The 11,806-nt window shown below is 54.0% G+C and overlaps 1 protein-coding gene across 2 annotated transcripts in view; it reads right to left on the bottom strand.

Moving 5' to 3' along the window:
- Window positions 1-277: 277 nt before the first annotated feature.
- MGAT5B (alpha-1,6-mannosylglycoprotein 6-beta-N-acetylglucosaminyltransferase B) overlaps window positions 278-11,806 on the bottom strand; it is a 49,206-nt gene continuing 37,677 nt past the window's right edge. Inside the window, exons 9-17 of one of the 2 annotated variants that reach the window (XM_088523441.1) lie at window positions 10,071-10,202; window positions 9,078-9,211; window positions 8,318-8,454; window positions 6,033-6,188; window positions 5,247-5,393; window positions 4,505-4,621; window positions 1,579-1,653; window positions 1,132-1,403; window positions 278-532 (exon numbers count right to left, since the gene is read on the bottom strand). In XM_088523441.1, the coding sequence (XP_088379567.1) occupies window positions 334-532; window positions 1,132-1,403; window positions 1,579-1,653; window positions 4,505-4,621; window positions 5,247-5,393; window positions 6,033-6,188; window positions 8,318-8,454; window positions 9,078-9,211; window positions 10,071-10,202 (1,369 nt within the window). In that variant the 3' untranslated portion in view covers window positions 278-333. The remainder of the gene's footprint in view (window positions 533-1,131; window positions 1,404-1,578; window positions 1,654-4,504; window positions 4,622-5,246; window positions 5,394-6,032; window positions 6,189-8,317; window positions 8,455-9,077; window positions 9,212-10,070; window positions 10,203-11,806) is intronic. The other variant, XM_088523442.1, reaches the window with a different exon arrangement.

Genomic DNA, 11,806 nt, shown 5'->3' with positions numbered 1-11,806 from the left:
ACAACCTGGGATGTTTGAAGAGGATGAAACCCCTGAAACTGGGGTCTGCTGGTGCCTTGTCCTGCTGCAAGGAAGGGGGGAAGGAACCCCCTGCCCGGCTCCCCTCTCCCGGCCCCCCCGACCCAGCGCCAACGCGGCCCAGGTGGGTTTGGAAGGACCATGCGCCTCGAGAAGAAACATCAGGAGCTCCTGAAACAACGGAAGGAAACGTCAGGGCATCCGCATGACCGGCGGCCCAAAGGACCCACGGAGTCCGACATCCCGGCTCCCCGCGGCGGGACCCACGTCCGTCTGTCGCGGACGCTTTGAGAAAAGCCCCTGGCCGGGGCCGCGTCACAAGCAGTCCCGGCACAGAGCCACTTGTCCCTCGCGGTAGTCGCGGCAGGGGCAGAGGCGCCGGTACTTGCTGTTGGAGCCGGCGCAGCTGAAGAGCAGCGGCTCCTTCTGCAGGTAGCACTCGCGGGCGCCCTCGGCCACCGCCGGGTACAGGTGGTTCATCTCGGCCTCGGTGCTGTCGCAGGCGATGCTCAGCCTGGGGACAAACACAGCGGGGTCAGGCGGCCGCGGCACGAAGCAGCAATTTCCCCGAAATGGCTCGTTTTAAAGATTGCCGGGAGCGGAGTGGGGCTGGAGGGTGAAGGAGCAGAGCGCGAGCGCAATCCCAGCTCCAGCTCTTAATTTATCATATAAAAATGTCACTAGGACTCCAATTGCCTGCCCGGCCAGCGTGACAGAAATGGTAATATTCGCATTTTAATTGTCCGCGGAGCTGCACGGAAGCTGGTAGCAGATTTATCCCCTATTAAAACTTCACCGCTGTGCGCTCAAAATGCAGTTTTATAGAGAAAGAGATGAAAGAGGGAGCGAGGGAGGGGGCGAACAGGCGAGAGGAGCCAGAGGACAGGGACAAACTGCCTGAAAAAGCCACCGTGGGCTTTAAGGCTGATGTGTGCAGCACGCAGACTCCTTTACAGCCAGAACGTGTCAGCCCAGAGGCCACCTGGGCATGGAGGCCACCTGGAAAAGCCTTGGCAAGGGGGCTCACGGGACACCGGCCAAGGCGGGGGACAGCACGGGGCAACGGAGGAGCGTCGTCCCCGCACTGGGGAGCGGCCGCGCGGCGTCACTCACTGCAGGAAGGCGTCCTTCGTGTTGAGCAGCCTGAAGAAGGTGGGCTCGCAGACCAGCCCGCGCCGCCGGCACGTCTCGGAGCACGTGTGCTGGCCCTCGGAGAGCCACCCCTGCAGGGCGCGCGCGGGGGGCCAGCCGGTGCCGGTGCCGCCGCCGCCGCCGCGCGGCGCCCACACGAGGTGCGTGGCGTTGGGCGCCAGCGCCAGCGCGCTGCGGGCACCGGGCGCCGCGGCGCTGCCGGCCTCGGGGACGGCCGGCGCCGCGCAGAAGTCCTGGCGGGAGACAAGATGGAACGGATGGAGCGCAGGGACCCCGCGAGCACCCGTGGGTGTCTCCAGCACCTCCTCCCCGGTGCGGCCCTGCTCCCACCCCCCTGGATTTTGGGATCCCCTCCAGCCCCGTCTCCCGGTGTTCCCTGTGGCAGCTGGTGCAGGACAAAGGCCCGACCTGGTGCTGGACGTAGGCGTGGATCCTCTCCAGCATCCCCTCGCACGTGTACTCATAAGGCAGGTAAGGGTCCACCTGCGGAAGACAGAGAGCAAATGGGGAGACAGACCCAATTTGCAAAAAAAATGCAAAATTGCAATTTCCAATTTACAGGGAAAGTGCTGGCGAGTAACAGAGCAAAGGATTCGCTCAGCATCTACCCAAACAGCCATTAAAAAATGCCCTCCTGTTCCACTTGACGTGACTTTTCTCTCTTTTGCTTGCAGGCTGTAAAGGAAACCCCTTTGCAGGCAGCAGCTCCAGGCTCCCACCTGGACCATTTTCCTGGGCATTCCTGGAGCTGCCAATGGCAGACATCTCTCACAGACAGCACAGGAAACAGGAACGCCAAAAAACACGGGCCATTTTCTGATGCTCTCTGGCAGAAAATTTGGAAGCCGGGAGCTTTTCACTCCCCATCACCAACTCCTTTTTCTCCCAGCACCGATGCAGGGCGATTCACCCTTGCACGGGGCTGAGCACCTCCTGCATCCCCAAGCATCCGTGAGGATCCCCAAGCATCCCCAGCACGCGCGGGCTTTGGGCATGCAAAGGACGGGAAGAGCCTCCGGCTGCTGCCTCCCGACTCCACTGCTATTTATACGCGGCCGGCAGCTCCTTCCCTCCGCTCCAGGCGCCGGAGTATTTTTAGCTCGGGTTATGAAACGCTGCCCGTCTCCCCCAGCCTCCCGCCGCCGGCCTGAGCCGCCTCCTATCTGCAGATTTATCTGCTTTTCACCCCAAAAAATAAACTCCGCAGCAGCTACCTGCATTTTCCCCTTGGCAGCTGCTCAGGACAGGGGAGACAGGAGCTCCTGCCCAGGGCTGGGGAGACCTAGAGCTGCAGGGGTCCCCGGATGTTTTTCCTATGTGTTTTCTCTCTAGAGCAGCAGCTTCTTTTTCTAAGGAACTTTCCAATAGGTTTTTCTGCCTCTCCCACATTTTTTTTCCTTCTCTGGGGGAGTCGGGACATGAGCCCCGAAACCCCCTTCTGCAGAATCCAGGCATCATTGAATTAATACGTAGAGAAATAACACGAGTGCCTGGTGACGCGTAGCAGCCGGCGGGGACTGCTCCAACCAGCTATTTTCACCCCGATGTTTATTACACCGCTCTCACACGTGCCTCCCGCAATGTGTAATTTTCCATTATAATCCAGTAGGTTTGAGTTTAATATAATGAAGCCTTTTCCCTTCGCTATGCAGACCAGCGGGTCTGTTAAATGCCTTGTGCCAGGGGCTGGTTTTGACAAGTGGCAAAGCTGAAGCCCAGGGAAATGACTGTGCCCAAGAAGCTGCTTCCTGCCCTCGGAAAACCCGCCCGGAGCGGGATCGAGGGTGCAGCCAGGCTTGCTCCAAGCAGTTCAGACCCAGAGCGGGTGCTGCTTCCCAAGGGGCAGGAGCTTGGAGCACTTTTGGGCTGCTCATTAAAAAGCAAACAAATAACCCAAAGTGCACATTGCAAACTCCAGCCACGTCCGTGCCACACTGTGAGCCGCACTCGGGAAGGAAGAAGTTTCTTTTGAGCAAATCCAGGCTGGCGCAGGGACGGGGACGCCGGCTGCATCTCAACTCCCTTGTGGCACTCAAAGCATCTGCCAGCCCAATCCCGGGACATGGGAAAACACAAAGCACCCGTGGATCCCCCAGCCCGACAGGGAGCCGGTTTTATCCTCCCGTTCAGGGCGAGCTGTGTCGCCATGTGCTTCAAACTGGCAAAACTCAAGCTGCGTGGTAAGTGATTTTCCAGCTGAATGATAAAAATAAAATCAGATAACATCTATTCCAGGTCACTTTTCAATTTGCAATGGTTTTGTGTTATCAGGAATGCGCACATGTTTCAGGTTGGGCGATCCATTGCTTTTGGGGAAATGCACCATCTCGGATAGATGCGCTCCCCTCGGGATGCTCGTAAACAGGGCTTTGCTCCTGTAATGCTGAAATGAAACCTTTCGAGTGGAAAAAAATAATAATAAATCAACAGAAACTATGCTGAGACACAGACAAATTCACCAAATGTTCTGATAACCAAAACCACCATTTGTCCTTGGGAAAAAGGATTCAGGAAGACTTTCACCAAGCACTGGTACCTGGCTGAAAATAGCGACATTTATCTGCCTGACTCCCACTTTCCCCTTCCTTTTGCACTGCATTTGTTTTGTGTTCATGCTGGAGCAAACATTATTCCAAAGACAAGATACCAAGGGATTCCCAAAGCAAAACTCCATAATAAGGCTTTTAAACTCAGAAGGTAGGTCAACTTCTAGGCTTAATTGTCTTGACAGCAACTCACTAATAAAACAGCTCTTGCAATTAAAAAAAAAAAAAAGAGGAAGTTCTTGTGAGTTGCTTATGTTTGCTCCCTCTTTGGTTTCCTGAGGATTTATATAACATCTTTAAAACCCCCAGCACTGGTATGTTGCTAGGTTAACCATGGACATGGCTTTCCAGAAGGGAATAGGGAATAACTCACTCCTGGGGCACCTGTGGCGCCATGCGCTGCTCAGACATCAGGTCAACCCCTGCTCCTTGCTCTGCTTCCAAAAGCTCTGGACGGTGACGTGTTTCCCTCTCTAAAGCCCACGTTTTCCTGATGATTTCTTGCAAGATGCTGGGAAGCTCCAGCACGATGTGTGCTGCCACCGGTCCCCTCCTGGGAATCATCTCTCCAGGGCAGGCGGCGGTGGGGCCGGCTCTGCCACCCACACTGCCAGCTGGCCAGACGGGAGCAACCTCATCGTTTTTCATTTAATTTTAATCAAGAGGCTGTAATGAATATGCAAAACAACAACTGCTTTTTGAAGATGGTTTTTGCTCTTTCTCTGCAACCCCTTCTGCTGCAGCCCTGGCCGCAGCTCCATCCCCCCGGTGCCTCCTCCTCGCCTCACCTGGGTGCTCATGATCGCCTTGATGGCGGCTTCGAACTCCTCCGAGTTGTTGTAGTCGACGGTCCACACGTGCGGCCTCCCGATGAAGGCTTCGGCGTACGGGTGTTGGGAGGACACCTGTGAGACCAGAGCGCGGGCCGCTGGCTCACGGCCCTGCCAGGACCGGAGCCCCTCTCGCGTCAGGGCCAGTGCAGAGCACCGCGCTCAGCCGTGGGCATGTTTTGCTTTAACGCTATCGCACACAGACGTGCATCCCGAAAAGCCCCTTTCACCTGAACCCAGCTGCATTATCCACTTTATTAATAATAAAAGAGCCAATTTTCTCAGCCCTTTAACTTCTAAAGTGTTCCAGCTTCATTTAGATTGAATTTTCATCAACAGGCAAGCCTGAGAGGGATTTTGCACTGCTGCACCTACGTAGAGGTCCTGGTGTCCTTCTTATTTTGCAAAATGATCACAAGGAGCAGCAGGAATGTGGGGCTCAGCTTAAAAGGGGAGCCTCAGTCCTGTGTTTGGAGCAGGGCCTGGGGGAACATGGAGATGTGCAGTCAAGAGACCACATGGGGCTGGGCTCCATGGTTTGCACAAGCCTCCTAAACTATTGTTCTCTTTTGCAAACCCACAGCAGGGTCCATCTCATCTGAATGCTCTAGTCTGGATGTGGAGAATAGAGAGGGGAAAGGCCATCCCCCTTGCAAGTATCTGGGCTTCGGGAAACCTCCCCGCGCGCAGCCCGACTTGCCTCCCGTGACGTGGGCTTCCCGCGGAAGAACTCGTGGTTGAGGGAGCTGTGCGGAGGGTTGAAGCGAGCCTGCAGGAAGACGCAGCCGTTGGCAATGGCCTCCAGCGGGGCAGGACCTTCGTAAGGGAACCCAAAGCCGATGAAGAGCTGTAAGGAAGCAGACGGACACGCTGCTGAGCCAGCCTCGTCCTGGGCTAAGCCCAGGGGAACTCTCCCAAATATCCCTCCCATGCTCCTCTTTGCTGCTCTGCTCCCTGTGCACGCACCCCTTCCAATTCCCCACAGCTTAAGTGGATTAAAAACTCCTTCCCGAGTCAGATAGATGCCACAAGGCTCCCAGTTTGCTTGCAAAAGACCTCAGGACGTTGGCGCTAGCGAGAGCTGTGACTTGGCTTGTGGTGGCTCGGCTGGACACTTTGGTCCCACATGCACAGGGAGCGGGGTCGCCAGTGAGAAGCAGCCCTAGGAGCACTAAGGGGTGGTGAACCGAGCTTGTTCCATGCAGACGCTGCTCACGGTCAGCCCTGAGCGCGCTCGCACCCCTCAGCGCTCACTCAACATTGCCATTTATCATCAGCACTGCGGAAGCCACGAGTAAATAAATAAAGCACTACTTAGCAGGTGAATTAATCAAGAAACCTTGTGCTCTGTCTGCAGGGAGGGGATTTCTCGATACAAAATTATGCACTGGAGGGACCAGCGTCCAACGGCATCTCCACACCCCTCGCTTTACCCGGATTTTCCCCCTCGGGACGCTCGATCCCAAGGCCCCGTGGGCTCCCGCACCTTGGCCTTGCGCAGCAGCTGCTGGAACTCGTGTTGTGGCAGCAGCCCGTGGTTCTTCACAAAGGCCGGCACCTCCGGCGGCCGCTGCGTCTCGTAGTACACCGTGCCGTGGATCTCCATGTACTTGTTGAGGATGGTCAGGAACTTCTCTTTGCCCTGGTGAGGGAGGCAGGGGCGGTCAGTCATGGTGCAGGGCTGGCTCCAAAATCCCTATCCCAAAGCCTGGTACCCCTAGGTACCAAGGCCAGCAGAGATGCTCGTGCCAATGGGGATGCTCGTGCCGACCAGCAGCCAAAGGCAGCCGAGCCACCATGCCAAGTCTGTGTCCCCACAACTGGCACCCACATGGAGCCCCTCAATGAAAGACAGTGGGATTCAGCAGGATGTTGAGAGAGGCTGGAGCTGGCTAATGGGCCATCGTGATACTTAACAATCTCCAGGATTTTCTCACTCATTTTTTTCCTATTTTGCTATTGGGAAGATTGGGGAGCACCACTTTTTATTGTCTTGGAGCCTTTCTCACTGTTGATTTTCCACCTGGCAGAAAATTTTGCTTCAAAAACCACTGACATATCTTCAACCCATTGCATGGCTGCAAGAGGCCCCCAAAAGAGCAGGGACTTGGAGGGAATAAGGAGGTATAACGGGGGAGTTTGAGGAGACCCTACATGTTGCCACACAGCCTTTCCACACACTGTGCTTGCTGGCCCTGCATCTCTGGACTTCTCCAGGGCTAAAAACCAAGAGCTGCGTCCAGAGGGAAGAGGCTGAGCATCCCTCCTTCCCGTGAAACAGGGCTACAGATGCCTCCATGGATGGGGAAATGGCTTTTCTGGACAATGAAAACATCAGCTGCTGTTGCAAGCAGGAAGCAGGAGCTTCGCAGGGATTGGAAATGAAAAACAACAGGAATGCAGGTTTAAGTAAGTGTTTTGAAATGTCAGAAAGACTGTTTTTAGAGAGCGTGCTTGCTCCAAAGCTTGTAAATAAGCGCTCGACTCTCTGAGATATAAATGTTCCCAGGGAGCCTTAGCTGCCCTCTCCTTCCTAGAGCTCAGGAGCGCTCGTGGGCAGGCGCACGCTCCCCCCTGTTCTTACAGGGCGTGCGGGTTCAGTAGTTCAGCTCTTTTTAATTCCTTCCCAAGCTGAATCAACTAAGCGCCAAAAAAACTTGTGAACAACAGCAAGAGGGTCAGAAAAGGCAGAATAAAACATAACAGATCCCCTAAATTGCAATTCAGTGAGTTTTCTTTCAGCTAAGGAAAGAAATCACATAAATATCCTCTTGTGTTCGACTCAAAACAACCTACCCCACCATGTTCTTTGGTTGGCCACAAGACCCAAGAGTTGCATTTACTCAGCACTAAGATGCTTTGATGCAGCGACCGCATCTCTTGTTCAACACAAGCCATGTCATGCTCCCAAAATCCCGGCGGGATCCCGGCCAGCGTTAGCCATCGTGGGGAGGGCAGAGCCAGCAGAGCTGGTAATCAGGGCACGGGGAAGGGATAAAACCAACAGCTGCAGCAATTGCGGCAGTGTGGAAGGGTCAAGCCCCCCAAAAGGCAAATTGAACTGCTGAAAAAGCACTTTGCATCCCGAGCAGACATGCAGGGTTAGAGCTCCCCGGCAGCTCAGTGCAATACGGTACCTGCAACTGGAACATCCCAGGGTGGTGCATAAAGGGGAAAAAAAAACAAAGGAAAATCAAGACAGTGCAATTTTGCTCTTTTTATAACCCCTGGAAGGAAAAGCAGACGGCTCGCAGCAGGTAAGAGAAGGGTGAACTACTGGCCCTGCCCCACATGCTCCCCGTGCCACAGCGTGGGGCCGGCTCGAGGAGGAGGCTGATGGCACCGTTGGTCCTTCACTTGCTGGCAGAGTGGTTTTGGGTTGGAGGGACAGGATGAGCCCCGTGTTGCTCACTGAGCACGGGTGAAATTCCGCCCTGTTGGCTCTGATCACATCCCCTTTCCTGCTTCTCTCAGGAACTTTCCCCAAGGAAATTAGCAGGATAAAGCTCCAACCCCAGGTCCTAGCAAGTACCACCATCAGCCACCACCAAGGACAAAGCAAGAGCTGGGCAAGGCACTTGAAAGCAGAAACAAACCATCAGGAACATAATGCAGGAACCCACCTAAAGGCAATTATCACAATTAAAACATAGGATTATTTATATGCTCTCCTTAGTGTAAGCAGCCTCCTGGGAGGAAGCATCGTGGACAGAGGAGCTTGGCATTGGATTGTGCCCGGCTTGCTTGGCAGCCCGGGCTGCCAGCAAGGACACCCACCTTCCAGATGCTGGCTTCCTTCCCGTACACCACGGCCATGTTGCTCACTTTGTTGGACTTGATGAACTGCTTCTCCGTCCTGTTGAGCTCCTCGGACACGAAGCCCATGAAGGAGTTGTCAGGGGTGTGAGCTGCAACACCAAGGGAGAAGGACACATGCTGGCAGGCCAGACCCTGCGCATGGAGCTGCCCAGCTGGCATCACTCAGCGTCCCCATCCAGGGCAGCAGAACCTGGCAAAGGTCGTGCTTCTCCGAGCAGAGCTGGGAGAAGCCCTAAGAAAGTGGTAAAATCAAACCAGCAACAAAGGTAGGGTCGTGCAAGGGAAGTTTCCATCTCTCTGCCTACCAGTCTGGCTATTTAAGTCTCTGTAAAACCACCAAATGGGTTATAACCAGCCAGGATGAAACCTCTGAGTCGCCAAGGGGTCTACAGGCTTGTTTCAGAGCAGGAGGTCTCCCTTCTGTGCCACAGCTCGTCGGACATCGGAGCCGCTGAGCTGCCCCTCGCCTCTAAATCCAGGCTGCCCTTCTGGCCAGAGCAGTGGCAATAAATAAAAGCTTTGCAAACAAAAACAGCCCAAGAGATGCTTTGGGTGCTCATAAGCTCTGCCCGCACCCTGTGGCCGGCCAAGGAGCCTGTTTCCAGCCACCACCATGGCCCCCAGCCCCTTTCTCAGCACCCAGATCACGTCCTTGGGCCAAGAAATCACAGCTGGTCCCTCGGAGCCGTGCCCATGCTGGTCGTGCACTTACGGAACATGGTCATGAACTGGGTGGGCTGCAGGTTCCAGTAGCCCCAGTTGGTGCGGTAGCCGCGCAGCGTGGCGTACTCCTCGTGGTTGTAGGCCGGCTCCGTGCCAAAGGTGTCGATGACCCGAACGCGGCAGCTGCCAGTGGAGAGGGGACCCGCGTTACCTCTGCGGCCACACGTCCCTTCCAGGCAACTCCCTCCCCTAATGACCAGCTTCCCGCTGCAGAGCCTCCATCTCCCCACGGGTTCTGGAAACGATGCATCTCCTGCAGACATGCTAATGCTCTCCCCAACATCCCGGGAATGCTGAGGCAGCCAGTGCTGCCACCAGACCGAGGAGAGAAGGGGAACATCAAGCCAGAGAGGAGAAAAACAAGCCGAACGTGCAAGTAAATGCATTTATAATAAAAGCAATAACGCTGCTTGTCATTTTTCTCTCTAATAAAATTGTGTAGGATAGCAGAGGAGATGGGAGAAAACATAATAAATAGCAGGACTATCAGTGCTAAATTAAATCGCATATTTTCCTGGCTGCTGATATACCAGGGGATGATGACATTTGTCTTGAGGCTGAAGGAGCCAGGGACAGGGCTTTGGTTTTTGAAAGCACCACAGCATCCTCCTGCGATGTGCCAGCCTGTGCCTGCACGTGGCAGACGCTCTTTGGGAGCACGCACGGACCCACAGACACATGCCCAGCGGGCGGTTTCCAACGCAAATTCTGCTAACGAGCTTTTGTCTTAAATAAGCGGCTCACAAGGCAGGAATCTCATGCCATGGCAGCATGGAGGGAGCTCAATGCCAGGACTGAAGAGCTTCAACCAAGCTCGACCCATGTTGGGGACCTGCAGGGATGGGGGTGCAGGTTGTACAACCTGGTGCTGATGGGTTCTGCAGCATCTCTGGGCACTATTTGTCCTTCAAGATCTTTAGCAGTCATGTTGGCTCACTAATGAACAAATCCCACCGAAGGAAAAAGAAGGGGCTCTGCTTACCTGTATTTCTTAAAGGAGAGACCCATGTGCTGCTTCATCTGTTGGAGACCATGGTAGTCGGTGTAAATCAGGTCAAAAGGCAGAGGAATCGTCAAGGGACAGTTCCCCCGTCCCGGAGGCACCCCTAGATTGCTGGTAAGAACCAAGAATGACCAATAAGCTCCCAAACACCATAAAAGCCCTTTCACCAACCCGGCAGGACAAACACCGCTGCCCACAGATGGCTGCCTCTGTGGCAGGAGGACATCCAGGTCCAGAGGTATCACTGCCTCCAAACACATCAGTAAAACACTACCAAAAAAAAAGAAAAAAAAGGGACCTGCTGGAAGCTCTGCACCCTCGATCCGAGCCTTGCAACTGCATTGGTGACTCTTCATCATCCCATAACCACTGGGTGCAAGCGTGGTCCTACCCCATCTCTGCATGCAGATCTTCCCGTCACCAGTCCCTGAATCCCTTTCTGTCCTCCCATCCTTGCAGCTGTGGATGGCTTACCAGAGGGCCCTTCCTCCTCCTACGGGGTCGCTGTGCAAAATTCACTTGTGTCTCCAATATCTTGCACTGTGCCTGGGGCTGAGCCAAGAGGCAGACTGACAGCGGGGTGCTCAGCACCACTGCACTGGTTTTCAGCAGTTCCTTGCAGCAACCCTTCTCGAGCCCTTTTCCCCTGAGCAGCGCACAAAACGCTTTATGGAAATCCAGATAAACTAGATGGACTGCAATCTCCTTATCGGGATCATCAGTTACCCTGCCACCAAGGCAATATGTGATTAATCTGGCGTGATACAAGGCTGGTAAACCTGCGGCACGTCTCGCTCCGTTTTCCATTACCTCTGCGAGCCGATGAAGCCGCCTTTCCAAAGCTCTTCCATTAAGTGTATCACTGATGTCAGCCTGACAGCCCATCTGCTCGTCTGGACTATGTTTCCTCTTCCTCAGAAAAATCCATGACACCTTCCAACTTAAGCAGGTGTCTTAAAAATCCTTGTTACATGTACCTGTGATTTCTGAGCGTGAGTTCACTCAGGAATATAAATGATCCATCCCTCAGTATCAGTGTTCTTGCAATTTTTCCTCTGAGACACTGCAATTCCTCCTCCTGTTTTACTACCCGGCTGCCCACAACAACTGACAGCAACATCCCCCTAGAAAGCCAAGACATGCTCAGATGGTCCATCTGGGCTTTGCCCCACTCCCTCTGTGCAAAAGCCCCATTGTTTTCTTAGCTCTGAATATTTTATCTTTTATTTTGCAAATCTGAGCACAGCACAGCAAAATTTCTCCCTCAGCTCCTGTTTGCTAAGATGTAGCTCTTCTTACATGTCCAGTCTTTTTCCGTTTTCTTCTGGGCTCTTCACCTATCCCTAACATCTATTCGGAAATGGGGATTTATCCCATGCTTCAGTACTGTAGGCACTTTTCCTTTTCTTAGCGATACAAGATCCAGTTAGTTCTTGAGTTTCCAGGTTCCTGGAGCCCTACACTATGCAACTTCTCTTACTGCTTCTCTTCATTCCTCTACATTAGCCCCTGTGAATTTAGGACTCCTCTTTACAGCAATACTGGGATTTTAGTCTGTCATTGAGTGGAACTAGAGCGAGTCTGCAGTCACGGGTCCTTTCTCGGAGAAGCATTTCCAAAAGGTCCTTGCTCAGACCTATGACTATGACATTTCGTCTATCAACTCCACGGCTGTCCAGAGAGGACATCGATGACTTTTTCTACCTGAGCAGCAG

This window comes from Tinamus guttatus, unplaced genomic scaffold, assembly GCF_059628265.1.
Source record: "Tinamus guttatus ecotype Peru unplaced genomic scaffold, ASM5962826v1 Tinamus_guttatus_pri_ptg000188l, whole genome shotgun sequence".
NCBI lineage: Eukaryota > Metazoa > Chordata > Aves > Tinamiformes > Tinamidae > Tinamus > Tinamus guttatus.
Note: the sequence above shows the minus strand (reverse complement) of the source record. Positions and strands in the feature narration are given on the sequence as shown.